Source organism: Struthio camelus, chromosome 3 (genome assembly GCF_040807025.1).
Source record: "Struthio camelus isolate bStrCam1 chromosome 3, bStrCam1.hap1, whole genome shotgun sequence".
Classification (NCBI taxonomy): domain Eukaryota; kingdom Metazoa; phylum Chordata; class Aves; order Struthioniformes; family Struthionidae; genus Struthio; species Struthio camelus.
In genome coordinates this window covers 60,667,759-60,687,343 of record NC_090944.1, presented here as the reverse complement: position 1 = coordinate 60,687,343, position 19,585 = coordinate 60,667,759, and the positions used below count along the sequence as shown (strand labels likewise).

Genomic DNA, 19,585 nt, shown 5'->3' with positions numbered 1-19,585 from the left:
ACTACATGCCTTCATTACTGCACTATTTCATGATTTTTCCAGCCAAGGCTGCACTGATTATCACATCCCCAGTCATTTGTTCATGAGCAGCAGATCCAAGAGATGACCCATGTAGCATCCATTTTAAGAAGTTGCCGCCAACACGCTCCAGAAATCTTGGCAAGGTCCCCAAGACGACCCTGTCCATCTCCTGTTTATTCTTCCTGATGCTACATAGTCTGTCCTCCTCCTCCCACAGCTGCTTCCCCCGGTGACTCTACCTCAGCCAGAGTGCACCTCCTGCAAAGGAGACTGCTGCCCCCCTGCAGCCTGGGTGGCAGCACTTGCCCTCTGGAGCTCTGTCTTGGTTGAGGGCTCTGGTTTCCCAGGGTGCCTCCTCCAGCAGGTGCTGGGGATGGAGCCCTGCTGTGTGTCTCCATGCTTGTTGCACAGTCCCATGCTGTCTGGAGCAGACTTTCAGGGCCTGCTTTGCACTCTCCACCATGCGAACTGCTCTGCTAACTTCTAAAGTCTCCATTTGCTGCACCCAGTATTTGGTGAAAAGAGTTACTAGAAGTGTTTAAAGAAATGCCAACAGAGTCATTTTAAACGCTTGAAAATTAATATGATGCTTAAAGTGCCTTGATGAAGTTGCTTTTGTGAAACCACAGCATGAGTGGACCAGATTACTGAGTGACCTATGCTCATAGCAGTGAGAAGCTACCTAAACTGACAGTTACTCATTTTTAATAGCACCTTTGTTTGTAGATTGATGTGTGATAGGTAGCATTATCTCAGGATATCTCTTTGAAGAATGAATTAGTATAATGCCGTTGTTTTTTAATTATGTCATAAATTACTTAATTCTTGCCCTGAGGGATCTGTAGTCTATACTAACACAAGGAGTCCCTGTGAAATTTTAGATGATGTTACCTCACAGAGATTTGGTTTTGTTAATAGATTATTATTTTTGAGGCTTTTATTTCTTACATTAGACTCACTCCAGTGAATCTCTTAAAGGGGGTCTGAATGGATAGTGTGAAGCACAGCACACAGGGTGGGTAGTGAGGGCATACAAAACACTTTGGGCAGCAAAGTCAAAAATATGGAAATGAAAACAAGGAAAGTTGCAAGGCAGTATTTGTAGACTGAGTGAAGGATTGGAGGAGGATGTGATTAAAGAGAAAAGAAAAGAACAAAGATACATGCAGGTGATCTATATGCAGCTGTAAGACAAAGGGAAGAAGTTGGTAACAAAATGGCAGCAATGATGTTCATGCAGGTTATGAGTCCAGACTTGTGTTTTGCTTCTAGCATTATGTACACTTAAAAAGGTAGTCTCAATGAGCTAATCACACTAGTGAGAGTTACCGTTTAACTTGAACGCGTATGGGTTATTGGCAAAGAATGCAACTCTTAAGCTACCTCTTAAATCTCTGTGCAAGAAATGTAACTCTAACATCTCTTTAAAATCACACAGTCCTCAGGAGCACTAATGTACTGCTTTTAGTAATAACTCATAAATTATTTAGGATTCTCACTTAACTGCTGTTCAGTTGAACATACTCATTCAGAAGAAGATTGATTAAATATGGCAGTTTATGAAAAAATAAATAACAGGCTATTTGGTGTAGCTTCTCATTTTCTATAGATATTTCCTTGTGCTTTCTATATAATACATAATTCTATATAATCATTAATCTTCATTAAAATGAGACTAAAAGCTATGTCACGCCAGCTTTGGTCAATTCTGTTTGAGTTTTACCGTTATGAGAAATATTTTTATTTGAATTTACTAGGAATGTTTTCAGTTATCAGTTCTTTCCTGCAATACATTAAACATGGTCTGAAACAGTTGCTGCGTAATTCAGACTTTTGCTCAAGATTTACTGGCTTTTAGTTTTTATATATATCTATTTTTATATATTCTGTTTTCTGTATTTCACATTCTCTTCCTTATCTCATTCCTAAGACTCAATTTCTGGACTCTTTTGTGTTGCTTTGTGCCATATTCCCGCAATGCTGGATAGAAAATTGTCCCCGTGCGAAAAGGGAACAGTTCCTTTTGCCTTCCCTTTGCCAGTCATAGCTCAAAAAAGTGGCACTCTTCCTTGGCCTTTTTTTCTAAAATAACTGTTCATGACCAAAGCCCTCAAAGTTACTAGTTGATTTTGTAGCTTCCAATTTTAGGCTGTTCCACATGACCAATGGTTAGAAAAATTTCAGAGAGGGCTGGAACTCAATACTACTTAAAAATTAAGTTTCTGGTGTCAGTTTGGACAGTCATTCACTTTTGAAATGTTTTTTCTCTTAAATTTTTTCGTGAGGAATCCTTCTTTCTGTTTCTTCCTTTCACGTCCTGTTCTTTGCATGTATTGATGCTACATTACTACCCTGTGGCCTAGAGTAGAGTATCTTCTTTTTAATTGGTTTGTTACTATAACAAACTATACAAAATTAACTATATTTTTCCTAGTCAACTCTGGGCAGGCACTACTTGATAAATGCAGAAAACATGTGTTTAGCTGTGCATATAACATGCTTGTCAGCAAGTATGCTTCTGAAATTATTAGCAGTGTCTTCATAGGATCTTGGATACTGTCTACCATGGTGTCCGTGTTGTTTTCGTTCTTCTACTAAGGCCTTTACGTAAGTTTGCTTGCATGCAAATAATTCTTGTGCATGATCAATGGATGAAACTAGAATTTGACTTTTGTCGAACTTCTGTTATTTTATCTTGGATTTCTGGGCCTGATGTTTGTTACATTTTGAGGATTTGAACTGTAGGGAAAATTTCACTTAATGCAATCTGTTTAGGTAGAAATGTGTTGCACAGAACACTTAATGTACAAGCACATTTCACTATTTTAGTTTACATTGACGTTTTCCCCTTATTTGATTTGTCTGTTCATCCTCATGAAATACTTCTGATTTATTAGCTTGCAGAGCAAGTTGTTGTTTATCACAAATCTAACGCCACGTTCTGAGGAGGTACAGAAGTCAGGAAAATACTGTTGCTGGAAAAACAAAGAGAAATAGCTTTTGCTTTCTGCGTATTAAAAGAATAGTAAAAATCCGGTGTTAGGGTTTCATGGGGAATAATATTTAGTTTCCTGAACTGTGAACATATGTATTCTAAGTCCTACATGTTAGTAAAGTTTCCTTTATAATAGGCTGCTATAGTTAAAAAACAGCTAACTTAACAGATGAATGTAAACTGGGAAAATGCTGTGTAGAACCTGAAGGCCACTTTCTATTCTGTTGCTGCAATATAAATCTGAACTAATGTTATTGCAGGCTGTGGAAGTTGGTCTGGATTTCCGGCTCCATAACCTAAAATCAAAATCTGCTCTCCTGAGTTCATCAGTTCCTAATATTTTAACAAAGAAGTAAAGCATACAGAGAAAAGCACCTCGAGCAAGCTTTAGGTGAAACTAAGTTACCAGGAAAATATAAAATGCTTGTGATCATGGAAATATTAATAAACTTACCGAACCTTTAAAAGGTCTGCAGAGGAACAGAAAATGTCATTATAGTCAAAATATTAAAGAAGCAATTTTGAAGTAAGTGGTGAGGTACTACCATACTCCATTTATTGATAGGCAAAGACTTCGGGACTGTAATTTTAAGGAATATAGGAAATAGGAATAAAGGGAATGGAAATTAAGGGATTTAAGGAAATAAAGGAATAAAGGAAATGGTTGAGTCAAGATTAAGGAAAAAATAAGCCGGCTTTCAGCTTGAAAGGTCATATTAATCTGACTTCTGCGTTCTGGGAACATCAAAATAGAAAAGAGAATGTTACAATAGCAACTTTTTCGTCATAGATGAAGTTCATAGACTTTTAAGAAAGCAAGTGGCAGTCTCTGCTGTGATTCGTTCTGGGATCTCTCGAAGCATAATATCAAGGAAATAGTATGATTAAGACTTTTTAAATCAAGTTTCAACTTGTGTCGTTATCAGTGCTATCAAACAAGAACACGTTACCATACCTCTCCTTACCGCTTGCCTTAATTAAAGAAAGATGTGATAATGATGTCTGATGGCTTGCAGCATTCTAGATGGTTTGGATTTTGCTGGCAGAACAGTTCTTTATCATGATTGTCAACCCACCCTTTAAGGCAGGCTAAAAGACTGTCTTGACCCAAAAAAGAATGGGATTAATAATTATAAAAAATAAATCTGAGCACCCAAGAAATCTCCACTGCTGAGTTACAATACAAAGGCAAGTGAGGAAAGGTAATTCCTACACCTAGGTTGTAAGTCAGGAGGAATGTTAGTAACGGCCATGTGGCAGCTGCATTTACCAGCCTAAGCAAGATTTAGTCATAGAAAAACTGTATTTTAAAGCTTGGGCAATGCATTGTCACCTCATTCTATTTCCAGACTAACATACGGTTATGAAAGCTGGAAATGTGTGAAAGGTATAAGGAGATATCAAAATGCTTTTGAAAGCAAACGTCACAGGCAGATATTAGGTGTATCAAAGGAAATGAATTTATAATAAATGCTGGGATCTGCCAGTGTTTCAACAACTTGCTTCAACTTTATCCAGGAAAAAAAAGAGGGAAATATCTGGGATGTGTTATGTGGGATTTAGGGTGGAAATATGTGCATACATGCTCCATATTGCACGTGCAGCAAGTCCCCCACACTCTGACTGCGTGCGCACAGACCGCTGGCACGCTGGCCAGGCTGCGAGGCCACTCGAACTTTTGGACAAATGTCTGAAGTTCTTTGATTCTCTTATTCCAGAAGGGTGGGAGGGAAGGAGGAAAAATAGGACATATCTGGAAAAGCTGGTGAACCAGAAATTCCACATGGGGCCGCTCAGAAGATTGAATAGTCCTTAGGAAAAATTTAAAACAGAGGTTCTCTACCTGTGGTCTGTGGACCTGTGGGAACGTGGGGACTGCTTTTAGACATCCATGAAAGGTAATTAAGAAAAGCAAATCTGTAATCGGTTAGCTTCAGTTTACTGCATAGGGATGCATGTTCCTGGCTGCTAGAGATTGGGGAGGGGGGGGAGAGTAGAAGAGAAATGTAGAAAAGTTTGGCAAATATTCATTTATGTGCTCTGAAAAAAATAACTCAGGATGCACTGGGAAGGGAGCCTTGTTCATGCCCTGGGCAATGTTATATGACATGGGAAGTAATTGGATTCAGATGATATTTTGCGGTACACTTATTTTGGCATGTGGTAAACTTTCTTCATTTTGATTATCGCAGTTGTTCTCTTTCTTCTTCTGAGAGGCAAAATATTTAAATACCAAAGATTAATTGTTGTGCTCTTATCTAATTATTGCAGGTGCTGAATGATTTACTGCTGTTTTTTTCCTGTTGCTTGACAGCGAGCTCTAAAATACTTTATATGTTTCTTGTTTTCTTGTTTTCAAAAAATAAAAGAGAGAAAAATTGCATTCACTGCACTGTACGATCTTATCACTGCAGTCACGTAAAATTGTAAGTTTTTATAATGGATTATTAGGTCACTTGAACAGAACATTTTATAAGTACGTTAATTAATATTTTGTGAAACTTCAGATGCTGACAGCAACTCAGGGTGTATTGCCTGCAGCGCTGTTGAACAGTTTTTAATACATTTCAGGATCTAGCATACTGGTTCCTGTCGTCTTCTAACTGCTGTATTGCCCGCTCTTGTCAAATTTGCTGATGGCTGTAAATAAGCTAGTAAAGCCAGTGGCCAGTGCCAGTTTTGAAGAGTCCGAAAGGTGTGCCTGAGTTTGTGTACTAGGTTCGTAGTTAGCAGAGTGAGAGCAGGGGCAGTGACTCGCAGTGCAGTAGGGTCAGGCCTGTCTCTGACGTTGTCAAACCAATGGAGTTGCTCTAATATGAGGCAGACAGTAAAATTTTATCTTTTAGGACGGTAAGATGGATTTCAGGAGACTTGAATTTACTCAGTCCCGAGTGTATGTAGCTTACAGCCCGTCATTTAATCTATCCCATATGTTGGTTCACTATCTGTAAAGGGGGGGGTGCTACTTAATAGTGTTGTCCTAAAGATAAAATCAATTACAGATAATAGGGAGCTCCAGTACAAGTGTGTTATGGATTATTTTCATTAACTCCGTGAATAGATTAATTCATCTGAAAACCTGGGGATGTCACTTAGCTTCTGCAGTTAGCTTGAGGAATACACCTCATTCTGGACATTAAAAGAGGGCAGGGGAGGGAGGACAACAAAACTGCTCAATTTTCAACTACAGGTCACAATTACAATCTGCGAATTGTGCTGATTTATACCATGGGGTTTTTTTTTTTAGCTGAAGGAACTGGTGAATTGTGTGAAGACTGCTGTATGGCAAATGAAACTCCCAATATTTTTTACAACTTAGATTGCTGTATGAGTTAACCTGTAAACTTCCGCTGCTGATCTCCCCACGCTCTTCCATGTGCTCGTGATTCTCTCTTCGTCCTGCAAAACATACAAGAGAAAGAACCAAGGGCTTTTGCCTTTTTATTCAATATTTTGGCAGATTTGCTGTTACATGATTACTATGACTTAACTGTATGTGGATTATTTTAGAGAAGGAAAACCAAAATAGCATAAAAGCACTCAGAAGGCAGAATGTCTTCCATAGCAATACCTGTGATGAAAAACCACTTTGAGCAAGAGGTGCCTTGAAAAATCCCTCTAGGCTTAGGTGCTTGTATTTAAAAAAGTGACAGCGATTTGTGGGCCAAAAAGACCTCCCTGCCCGTAAGAGTCTGTACTATTTCTTTTTCCTTCTAATTCCTTTTTCTCTCAGAATATCAGACAGTTTCAAGTTCTTCCCAGCTGTGAACAATCATGATGCCTCTTAATGTGAGCAAGCTTGTCTCTCCTTAGTAACTCACTGACTTTACCTTTTAGCAGGCAGATGATGGAGCAGCAGCAGCAGCAGCAGGATTGATCCTCTAACCTTCCTGAGCAGACTACTCTTTAAGCTCACTTAAAAAGAAGGATTTAGGGAGGTAACACAGGAGTTCTCATTGCGATGTCTGCCATAGCCAAGAGCGAAAAATGGGTGCTAATGTGGAAATGGAACATAAATGGTGACATGAGAAAGCAAGAGTCAGCATTTGGAGAAGATTAGGAGATAAATTTTGCCCACTTCTCTTCATCCTCAACTCCTTTCTGTACATGTCAGTGGTGATATATTGAGGCTCTTTGGGATGTTCTGCAAATACATAGTTCCTTTTATATATAACCAGATGAATGGTTTGCTGCAGAATGAGCTTGCAGCTCATGATCTTTTGTTTTAAGGCTTGCTTTACAAAGCAATGAACTAAAGGCTGATCCTGTTTTCTTACTGAAAGGTGAGGTTGCCATATAAACATCAAAAAGGCTGTTTCCAGGAAAACCTGGTTCCGTGAAACTCTTCTCTAGCTAACTGGTGCAGTAACGAAAGCTTTTAACCTGCTCTGTTCACTGCGTTGTCTAAAAAAGTTTGCCAGCAGGAGTCAGTTTTAGAACTTGGTTGAAAACCAAGCACCTAAGATCATAACCGTCTCAGGATGCAGACTTCTAGCGCAGAGGAATTTTTTAGCTGATTCATCAGTTTGATCTTCAAGCGTGATTAGTTCAGCAATATCAGCTGAACCTTTCAACACTAAGTACTGATTAGAACTTCAGTAGAATGACTTGTTCTCAGGAGCGAGTTGGGATTGCTTCACAAATAGACTTCATGGGAATAGTTCTGGCTGGCAGCAGGATTACATTTCATGGCAGTTCATTTCGTTGCCTGTCCAACAGAGTTGAATGTAAGAGTGTGGGAGACATCCGCAGTACCATGTTAGAAATAGCTGTAAGGTTGAACCCCTGTGTAACAGAAACGTTAAGAAACTGTAAGGTAAAGCACCCTGCCTAGAAGGGAAATTAAGCGTCTCTGCCTGTGCTGTCTTGGAGGTAAGATTTCTGTGTGTGCTTTCTTCTCTGTTGACTGAAATAATTTAAGATCAAAAGCTCTAATAACTCCCAGAGAAGACTATCATGGACTTGTGAACTGGAACAAGCTAGGAAAGTACTTTCATACATGTTCCTGCCAGATAGCAGGCCTTTTGCTCTCCATACGTTAGCTCTAGAAGGTGTTGACGTGTTGGATCTAGTAAAAAGTTGTAATAGTTGATGACACAAGCCAAGTGAGAGTACACAACGGATGATAAACTCATTGTCCCTCTTCAGCATGGAGTTAACCTCCAAAGATCTCCACTGTCTACAGAAAAGCTGTGTTTTGTTAAACTGTTATAATATAAAAATCTATGTTTGATTAGGCATAATAAGTATATTTCCCTTTCAGAGAAAATTTACTGCTCTCTTCTCGTTTGCTTCAGTTCAGAAAAGCACAGATAATGGCAACAATTTTCTGGTATACTATTTGTACGATATAGATCGTACAGTGTTAGATACCTGTTACTTGCAGTGTTGGAATAAAATGGAAAAAGATGGAGGGAGGAAGGTAGTGATAAAGCACCGTGATTAAGAATCCTGGCCTTCCAGTCCTGTGCTCAGATGAAACTATCAGTCCTTGCTTTCACATGATAGAGTGAGTGTGCAAAGCTGTGGATGTTCCCTGAAAAATGTTGTAAATATTCTTTTAAGAAGCAGCTGCCTATCTTGCATTTCTGAATTCTTTCATTGTTATAGGAGGAAACGGTAACGACTTCTGTATTTGACATGCCTAATACTTTGCGGTATAAAAGATTCTTGTGACCTTTGCAATGAGACACTTTCCTACCTCCTTTATTTACAGCAGTGGTTTGGTATTTGGTAGGGAGAAGTAGCCCTCAGGCTACAAAGCTGCCTTTCCTGTCACCCATTAGATTTCTTGTGCTTTTGATGAGATGTCACTTAAAGACCATTTTTCTTTTGCTGATGTTTCACTGAAAAGCTTTGGCAGCTTGCCAAAATAACTCTTGGCCCCTTTGAGGTATAAGCGCTGCTGTTGCCAGAGCAGAAGTAGGAGTATGTGCTCTACTGCATCTCGGAGGTACCATAGATGGCATGAAAATGAAAGCCCTCTGCCTTCCCTGACTAATCTGAAGGCTTAAGAGTAGGGGGAAAACGAGGCTATAACACACTTTCCTCACCAGAGCTCAGTGCTCGCCCCAGTGGCCTAATTTCCCGCCCTGAAGCGACATCCCCTAAGACTGGATGGAGCTCCCCTCGTTTTGTGGAAGAAGAAACAAGGAAAGAGAGGAAGGACGTGGGCCAGCTTTCATGCAACCATCCCTCTGGTCTTTCTCTCAAGGATTTTAACCTGTTCTGCGGCTAGCCAACATAGTTAATCTGTAGCTTAAACAGTAGTGGTCTTGGAGACACTGCCGAAGACTGAAGAGTTAAAGAACTGCTGATGAAAATGTGCTGTATAGGATTTTTTTTTTCTTGGGAAAAATTTGGGGAGGCAGGCGCTGCAAATCCTTACAAAAGCATCGTATTTAAAGAGTGCTACTTTTTTACAAAGGCAGATGTTGGAAACTTAGAAAATGCTTGGTCTACTAATGTCCCTAAAACTTTAATTCTTGTGCTTTATGGTACAATTGTTAATAAGAGCACATGCTTTTTCCCCTGAGATATCCTGTCTTCTTCAGTACGTAGGCTGCACAAAGAAAATACCTAGTTCTATAGACAACCATAAATGAGAAATTTCCAAGTTATTGTGAAGTTTTGTAAGTTAAATATTTAAGTCCTTCAACATGAATTCTTGGTTTATTGATTGTATTTTTGCTGCATGAGAAGACATATTAGGGCCAGGTGATCCTACTGGCACTCCTCATATTAAGTCATTAATATTAGGTACCTGTGTCATCAAGCTCACTGCAGCAATTTAAAAATAGCTCTACAAGCTAGATAATGTGTGTAATGCACAGCAGCAGTGTGAAATCATATGATCCCATGATCTTCATTTGATGCAAATGTACTGAGGAATAGAAATTTAAGTGGGAGAATAAATATTTTGACAACCTAAAGTAATTCTTAAAGAGAGCAAAGAAATTCTGGCCTACTAAAGCCCTTGTAGAAGTTCACAGTTGGTTTCGATGAACTCAGAATTTCATTCGAAATGTTTCGAAAGTTTTAAGAAGTAGTAACTGAAGTTCGTGAAATTAGTACGACAACCATGAGGAAAGGGCAGCTTACTTTAAAAGGCTGAGATGGAAGCATAGAGATAGAAAAAAAGGGGGGAGGATAAGTATAAGGGTAAGAGCTTTTATGATGAATTTTAATTGATACAGTTTTGCCTTTAAAAGTTTTGAATTATCTTGACTCTGCATCGTGACACAGGAGGTATGCATTCTTGAAATGAAGCACTGCACTTAAATGTTTGGCCAACTGAGAGCATCCTTCAGGTTTCTCGGAGGTATTCTTTGTCTGCAGAACGCTTATTCTTTGTGTTTTTACAGCATAAACTCCTGTTCTTCAGTCAAGTTCTGTCGAGATCCTGTTAAAGCTCAGTGAACTTTTGCTAACTTGTCAATGAGTAATACCAAATTTCTGCCCTTTGGCTTCTTGAGATCGTATTTGCTTCCCCATGAAAAGCCTGCCACATGTAAATGTTTGACCCTGTTATCAGTTTTGCATAGAAGGTGTTGAATTTAAGAGACTAGTAAGTACTTTCACCCACCCTCTATTTTGTTGACGTAGATTTTTTTTTTTTTTTAATGAAGCATGGAAAAATTGAGACCTCCGCTTACAAAAAGGAAATTTTGTTGGGGGGTAGTAATGACATATATATTCTGTTTACCTTATCAGATAACAGAAACAAGAAATGCCCTGTTTAAAAGTATGTTATTTCTTTGTAATCTAATTTCTAGGTATTTAAAGATTGTACAAATTAATAAACTCTTTTCTGTAGTGTCTCTGTGCTCCCAGGTCACTGAGTATCAAGATGCAAGATAAGTTCAGAATATGCTGCTGTGTTCAGCATAAGAAATGCAAGAATTTTTTTTATGAGGAGGTCGTACCTTTTCATTAGACCCAATGATATTTATTTGAAAAAAATAGATGCACTTTGCATGCACAACCCTCTTCCAGGTTTTCTGTCTCTTGGGGCAGATGTTGTCCTTGATTTGATTTGAAAGTTTAGATGAATCTTTTGCGGACGTTGTAGCTCGTGGGTGTCCTGGATTGCCTTGCTTGGCTCAGTGCCTTGCTGTAACTAGCTTATGGTTACGTCGGTCATTGCTTCCACCCTTGGTGGAGATAGAGAAGCTGTACTCTAGTGTCCCTCCATTGCTAGGCTACTTGCGTCTTTTACCAGTGTTTTTACTTCTTCTAGAATCTATACTTTGTGTTCAATTCCAAAAGAAAAAAAATCCGGGTTGGTTGAGATACCAGTGCTACTAAAGTAAACCTCGCTAACCGTCAATTGCCAGTAAATAAATGTGTTTTCCAAAAAGTAATCCTGAGTTCTTAATTTCTTTTTTTGGAACTGTGTAAGATTAACGGCTTGGTTTTTTTCTTTCTTTCTTTCCTTGGATCTAGTTAACAAATTCAAGGTATTTCATCTTTGTCTCTGTTCTGCCTTAAGTGAAACACCATAGTTAATATGCGGGGGAGAAGATGTTTCCTTTTGAGAATCAAGGCTGTTGTCTCAATAAATTGTCTTACTGTTTCAGTATTCCTAAAGAATGTTTCCAAAATCCTGGCATAAATACAGAAATGAGATTGTTCTGTCGTAGAAAGTCGTAGAAAGATTAAGTCCGCCTGCTTAATCAGCCCTAACATTGGAACACCTACGTTGGCATCCTTTGTACTTGCTCCTGGGCTACGGTGCTGAAGTAGAGCGGGTCATGCAGGATTTTCTGAGATTTACTAGCTGACCTGGAAAGCTATTAGCATCACAGGTTTCAAAACTGGGACGTGGGCAGCTATGCAAACGTTCTTGTGATCTGGACCCCTGCATGTGTGTGGGAAGAATCTATTTACCAGCAGCAAGGGGCCCCCTTTAAAAGGCTGTTTTTTCCCTTTACAGAGTTGTTATGTTATACCTGAGAAAAATCATTACAGTGGAAGGATGTTGCACTGGTGCAAAAGGTGTTAATAGGACCTGAGCAAGCTGTTCACTGGAGAATCTAGGGAAAGGGCTTTGCTATGAGGGCCTTTCCTCCCACCCCTCAATCAGAGAAAATGAATTTACTTCCAGAACCAGAGAGCAAAATTGGCTTGCGTTTGCATTCAGTGTAAACCTGAGGAAAGTGAGGAAAGCTGGAGGTCTTGGAGGGCGAAGTAGTTGAAAGAATGGCAATCATGTTAGCATTTGAATTTACGAATAACTCTGCAGTCAAGTCTGTGGACCTTCGGAAGTTTGTGGCCTGCATGAGAATCTTTTTTTCTTATAGACACTTCTTCTGTGGAGCACACCTCCTCTATGCTTATTCTAGTATGCTGCTTCCCTGATGAAGAACAACTTTAACCATGGATCGTTTCTCAGACCTCATGATAGTGGAGGAAAGGGTAGAAGACACAACCATCCTTAGAGCAACAGTTGTATCACTCTAGTGTATTTATTTGGATGCTTCTGCAACATCAGAACGGAAAACATTTTGTCTTCAGCACAACCTTATGGGATGTGTGTGGCCCAGTTTTCAGTGGTTCTTGGACATACAAGTTAAAATAGATGCTGTCTCTGGTTTAGCTTTGGCTCAGGAACGGTTGGAAAGTTACTGGAAAATTTTGCCTTTTTTTTTTTTTTTAAAAAAAAAACATTAAACATTTTAATCTTATTTATAATTAGCTGTTATACAGTATTAGTTATAAGTATTATAAGAAGCTCCCGTAGCATTAAAGGTAGATAGGCACTAGATGAATAAAATGTACTGCATTTGAAAAATACTGTTTGCTTATTTCAAGCCTTGCTTTGTAAATGCTCACTTATAAGGGGCAGTACTTCTTATCTGGAACAGACTCATTGATCCTAATAGGATATAATCATCATTAGTCTTCTTTATGGCCCGTATTCTGAAAACATTTGAAATTGGACTGCTTAGGCAATTACTAATTATTATCACATTTTTTCCATAGTCAGATCTTAAATTCATATTTGGTTGACTCATACGAACAATGTAAGGAACGAGTGCCTCTTAGGGATGCGTGTATTAATTCTGGAAAAAATAACTTCATTAAACAAGTTATTCCTGCTAAAAAAAAATGCTACACATGGTAAATAATTACTGTAAATTATAAATTTACAAAAAATGCAAACTTGACAGAAAATCATTAACAGTGAGAATGGTTTCAATATGTGTCAAGGATGTGTTTAAGATCAGGTTACACAAAGTTAGATTCATGAAGAAAAGGCCCTGACCTGTTAGAACTGCAGGTTATAAGACCTTTTCCAGCTGTTTAATCTTCACTTAGGGAAATTAAAGCTTCAGGCTTTCTATACTAAGTATTTTTGGGTACTTTATATTAATTCTTTGAAGCTGAAGGGTATCTAAGAAGAAGCCTAAAGAGTTGAACCCCAGCAAAGTGAATTACTGAAGAACATAACGACTGATTAGTGTTCAAGTATACTCATATTTGACTTGTCCAGTAATGCAGTCTGGAAGTATATTAAACACCAACTTGAAGTTATTGGTGTTTATTCAGATGTAATTTTTTGTATTCTCAAAGTGTTTTACGTGTGCTGTCTATATAAATCAGAGAGGCAGGAAATGGGAATTCATCACGCCGGTGGTCCTTCTCTCACACTATTCAGCTCACGAAGAATCAGAGGTTCAAAGTGTGCACGTCAGGGAGCTTTTCAGAGTTCAGCTTTGCTGTCAGCAAGAATACTAGATTTTTTTTTTCTTCAGATGGAAAAAATCAGTTAGGATACAGCAGTAAGGAACAGAAGAATGTGCAGCAACCCAGCCGGTCCCTCACTGCATGATGGATGGTGAGTGCTGCTGAGGGCCACAGTATTGGGGCTACAACCTGCTTGGCCTCTAGATGAACCATGAAGATTTGCCGTTTGCTATGAAAATGAATGAATAAGTAGTTTTAAATGAAGGTGCTGCTCTTCAAGTAATAGATTATTTCTCTATGATGGTAGATAGTTTGTGCCTACTGCCCAGGTAGGGGCTGTGATTAATACGCTGCTTTAGCTGCTTGAGGAGATAACATCTCTAGCGCTAAAGATCTTGTTTTCATGCAGATAATGCTAATGAGAAAATCAAAGCAAGATAAAAACCTGGGAAAGTGATGTAATGCATATAGCAAGTCATACCCTGTTGAAACCGTAAAGTCTGATGAGAAGTTATCAGACTTTCCTGTAAAGGAGATTTTTTTTTATGATTCTAGAGGAAAAGTAGGAAACGTAGTGCTTGTCTCTTTTCTCCATAGACTGCATGTGTCTTAGGCAGCACGGTCCGGACAATAGCAATGAGAGATGGTAGATTTTAAGTCTTTCAGGTTAGTTGCATGCAGAAAGCAAAAACGAGAGTATGACTTTGTTTGTTTGTTTGTTTGTTTTTAAAGTGTTACTCTGTTTGGTTTGAATCTAATAAGCCAAACACCAGTTAGGTAGTTCTCTGTCTATTATAGCTTTAAAGTAATGGTAAGCTGCTTTCTGTATATATACTATTTAATTTGATGACGTTCAAAAGGTTCTTCCAGGGTCATCTAGTCTATCCTCAGCTATCAGACAAGGTTTTTACACCCTTGCATTCAATAATCCATGCTCATTTGTTGTCTGATTTTTGACATCTTTTTCCAGAGTTATGTCCTAGGCACATTATATTTGTAAATGTAACAAATCTTTTTTTTTTTTTTTTCCCTACTAGGAATCTTTTCCTCACTGACAAATTCATACTTTTGTTTTAAGATACATAATAAAGCATTAAGGTCTTACAGAACACTAGGATTGTTGGTAATAGTAGTAGCTAGAATGATTACATGTACTCTAGAAATTTCTTGGACTGTAAATGAAACTATTGTTCTTGTGCATGGTATATTTAGTTTTGAAAAGCATATTAATGAAAAGTTTATGACATGGAGGTTGCTATTTCCTTTCATTAAAACAGCAGTATATCATGCTGTTGTTTTGCGCATGAGATGTAGATGAGACAGTTGTAGCATTGTTCCAATGGGAGTTAATTGTCAAGTATTTTTTTTTCTTAATTTGGTAATCAGTCTTCTAATCTCAATTAAAATTGGGATCTTGTTTCTCCATTTTATCTAGCTTGCACTATTTGTCTCGTCATATGAGTCATTCGTCTCTTCCTTATTAGTATGTATTTACTTATCAATGATCTGTTTGCAATTGTTCTGAAGTATGTGATAGAATTTTTATTTGCACGTATCCTTTGCGGGGGGATTAATGTTCTGGTTTTGATAGTCAGTTGAATGCCCTTTAGGCTATGTTGTCAGCAAATATTATGTGGGTTTCTGCCGTAACTATGAATACATTAGGTGCTGGACTGCCAGGGTACAATTTGAAACAGAATTTGGAGACTGTGATTTTGCTTATAAAATCTGGAGATACAGTTTTTTTCCCTTTTTATTTATTATGTTAATACCTTTTCAAAAAATATTGTATCTAATTGTACTGTGAGGCATTTTATCTTACAGTAGTTATACAGACCGTTTAGGAATTGTAAAGAAACAAAAATCAGAGTGATGAAACACAGTGAATTCTCATGAATGATCCTCCTTCTCTCCTAGATATTTGGGCAATTGGCTGTATATTTGCTGAACTGTTGACTTCGGAACCTATATTTCACTGTCGTCAGGAGGACATCAAAACAAGTAACCCTTTTCATCATGATCAGCTAGATCGCATTTTCAGTGTAATGGGATTCCCTGCAGGTAATTTATTTTCATTAAAGGGCCAGACATAACGGTATTGAATTGAATTTTGTTCTAGAAGAAATGCCTGGTTGTTTGTACAGGTACATAGAAGCTGTCAGTGTGATGGATCTGGAAGTGCTGACAATTATGGAACAGTAATACCAACAACATAAAAAGTCAAAACAACTTCTGTAGCTGTTTCTTCTCATGTGTTACTTAACCTATCCTTTAAGTATTTTAAATGCGTTTTAAATGTGTCTCTCTTCTTCTTCTTTTTTTTTTTTTTTTTTTTTTTTTGCCCACAAAGATAAAGATTGGGAAGACATAAGAAAGATGCCTGAATATCCAACTCTTCAAAAAGATTTTAGAAGAACAACGTAAGTGGATGGTAACAAAAGCTCAGTGAATACAGCACATAGGCAGAGATTAGCTCCTATAGTCTTCGAACTTTTTGAGTGTTTGGGTTCTAAGGCTGTGACAGCTCTTGTGTTTCGAATGAGCTGTTTTGCTTGAAGGGTGTTCTCTCCCCCTGGTGCTTAAAAGCATCAGCTGGATGGCTCTCTCAGTCCTCTAGAAGGGGCCGTTATAAGCACCGTTTAATCTATGGCAGGCACCATTGAATGGGGTTGCTTAAACCACTTGTATTAGCTGTTTAAGATAACTTCCTTCATTTTGTGTGAGAAGGAATAGGGAGCTACCAGCAGAGATGTGAGCCAGTAATGTGTTGGTCATAAGTTGCTGTGGAAGGTAATGTACGCAAGAGGTGATGATGTAAAGCCCATCCAGGATCTGAGAATTTCCTGCTTTTAGGGTTGCGAAGTGCTTTGACTAAGTTAGTCAGGTGATGTTGATAGATCAGAAGGCATAAGGATTATGTTTTAACACAGGTTATGTTTTAAGCCGGAGGAATGGGATTTGGGAGCTTTGAATTCTATGTCCAGCTTTGTCATGAATTCATTATGCTGACTTTAGACAAGCTATGAAGCTTCTCTGTGCCTGAAGTTTTTTTTCCTCCTTAAAATAGATATAGTTAACCTCTGAATTTACAGACTAAAGGCAAGGCATGGCACAGGTCATACATGTTCTGGGTGTTTTCAAGCTCCGGAGCTATAAGGACTTTGTGATTTCTTGCAGGTGGGGATGGGGAGATAGAGCGGTAAACTAATTTCTCTGCCAAATTGCAAGTGGGAGAAACAGCGTAATAGCTTAGTTGTTCCATTGTTAAGAACTGCTCTGCACTTTTTGTGATAGAGTTGCTTTAGAAAACTAGCATGTAAACTTCAACCTGAGTTGCTCTGCTGTACACCGAAGTCAACAGCTTATCCGTACAGTATAAAAGTTGCATGTTCCGTTGAAACAATCTATACACAGGTGATGCTACTGCTAGTACTGCTACTACTACTAGTGAAAGACATGCTTGGAGTGTGAACTACTAGCTATGTCTAACATGATTTCTGATAGCAATCCTTTTCACATTTTACTTATTAAGGGCTGATGCTTTTGTGATCACTGGATATAGTTTTGTATTTTAATGTTGCTTTGTTTCTGAAATGTCTTTGTTAACAATACTTTTCAGATATGCCAATAGTAGCCTCATAAAATACATGGAGAAACACAAAGTCAAGCCTGACAGCAAAGTTTTCCTTTTGGTAGGTACGATTTGAAAATCACTGTGACGATAGGAGTGAAATGTGTTTCTGATGGTATTATCTGTGTCTGTTCTTCTATCTTATTCTAATAAACACCAATGTAAAAGAGAGCTATTTCTCACTAGCTGGCCGTTTTTGAGATCTTTTCTCTTCATATACATTCATGTTAAGGGTGTGCTTAAACTGCTGCCGCCCGAGATCTGAAGCGTTTACCTAACTAAATCTGTGGGGCATTTGAGTAGCCAGCCTTGTGCAGGCTTGCTGTACAAATAAAATAGTGTTATGTATCCCCTGGTTCCACTTGGCTCGAGACTCCCAAGAGCTAGCGAGTTCTGTATAAAAAAGGGAAGAAAGGATAATAAATGTGCATCTGGGCAAAACATCTTCAAGAAATTTAATTATTTCCTGTAGTAAATTTCTTTGGTTTTGTTTTTTCTTCCCTCTAACAATACTCTGCCTCTACTCTGGGTATCTATACTGTGTATTTGTCGATTACCTAGTTGAGTCGTTCATTGTAGCTGACTACAAGGTTGTTTTGCCTATTACAGCATCATTTCTGGATGCCTCTGTGATGACTTAGTGCTCTCTATAGTTAGGACTGAAGTTCAAAGTGACTTTGCTAATGCCATGAGTAAGGAGTTTCTGTAATAAGGTTGTTAGACCAGCAGAACTCAAGCCACACTGTTTTCATCATTAGAGGTAGATTCAATTTGGCAGTCTGCTTGCAAGTTTTGTTCTTTGGCTTGTTAGTATCTTCTGAATAATGACAAAAATAGTTGTAGAAACAGAATAGGTTGGTTCTAAGTGGATGGGATGATGGGACTTGCTGATACCCAGCATATGAAGGGAAGCATTCACAAGAGAAATGTGAGACTTGAATAAAAATAATTAAATTTCATGACCCTACCTTACTAGGCAGAAATGGGAATGGTCTGGAGGAAGACACTAGCTGAAAAGGCCACAATTTTACGAGATGTCATTAGTTAGCACCTGAAGTTCTCTTCCTGTCTCCTAAAGGTGAAAGCCACTAGAGAGCCTGCTTTTGTGTTAAGGTAAAGAAGCAAATGATGGAGAAGTAGTGAATTAAAGTTAATGCAGGGTACACCCGTGACTGAACAAATAGATAAGTGTGTCCCTATAAATTCCACTGTGTAATCCTGAGGATAGGAACTGAGATTTCCAAAGGTCTAAGGGCTTGCTCTGAACATCTCGAGGAAAACCTAGTTTGCTTAGAAAACCCGTTAGGTTTTCTTAGTCAATTTTTTTGCAGTGTTAATAATCAGGGGTGAATAGGGATGGCTTAGTGATAGACCACAGAGGCGGAGGTTGCCGAGTCTCCCAAAGGTCGATCCCCCAGAGCCCTGTGAAAAAATAAACGCAGGAACACGGACAACTCTCTAGGCATGTCGTTGCTGCACTGAGGAGCTCCAGGCACCAGAATTGCCACAGCCACGCTGCTGCAAAGAGGATCGGTACCTGTCTTATCTTGTGAAAGATCCTCAAAAACAGCAGAGCTTGGAGGGAAGAAGGTGTGCATTGCTCTCTCATATCAAGAGATTAGAAATGCACTTGCCTGGGAGGTTGGAGGTACACTGATTCTGAAGCAGGCTTCCTGAAGCGCCTTGCTCATATCTGAGTTAGGTTGTTTTTTGAGGTAACCTCTATCTTGTAAGATGACCTCTGAGGATACCTACTTTTGTAATCTTTGTTGATCGTGATTTTGCGCTAATGTGTTCAGCGAGTCTAAGCAGATAGAGAATAGGTGAATACGGTACCAAGTAGGATAGCAAACGACTCTTGACAAAGAGGAGGATATCATGGCACTCTGCCGACTGAGGTAGAATGTTAATGTCTACATGAAAAAGTATTTCCATCCAGGAAGAGAGGCATCTGTTCTTGCTGCCCTGGGAAAGTTACAAACATTGTATTTGTAGCCATCATGTCAGGCCATTAGAGCCTGACAGTCAATAGTCTTGAATTGGAGAGCTGCTGAGAAGTATGAGAGTCTGTTGATAAGAGTCCAGTCTCGCAGACTTTCTACATTGTGATAGCACCTGCTACCCTGAAAGCAAATTGTTTCTAGACTTTTTTTTTTTTTTTGGTTCGCTTTCCTAGAAGCAACAGAAACTACAGAACGCCATACTGTCAAAGAAAGTTGACGGTAGCATCCCTGATAGGCAGAACGTCT

General features: G+C 38.7%; 1 protein-coding gene across 6 annotated transcripts in view; it reads left to right on the top strand.

Moving 5' to 3' along the window:
- Nucleotides 1–19,585, top strand: part of CDK19 (cyclin dependent kinase 19) — a 134,859-nt gene that overhangs the window by 102,115 nt on the left and 13,159 nt on the right. For all 6 annotated transcript variants that reach the window (XR_011140169.1, XM_068938032.1, XM_068938036.1 and 3 more), the window contains 3 exons: nucleotides 15,623–15,766; nucleotides 16,056–16,125; nucleotides 17,325–17,397. Coding sequence is in view for 5 of the 6 variants with exons in the window: in XM_068938032.1 (XP_068794133.1) it covers nucleotides 15,623–15,766; nucleotides 16,056–16,125; nucleotides 17,325–17,397 (287 nt within the window). In the remaining variant the exon portion in view is untranslated. The remainder of the gene's footprint in view (nucleotides 1–15,622; nucleotides 15,767–16,055; nucleotides 16,126–17,324; nucleotides 17,398–19,585) is intronic.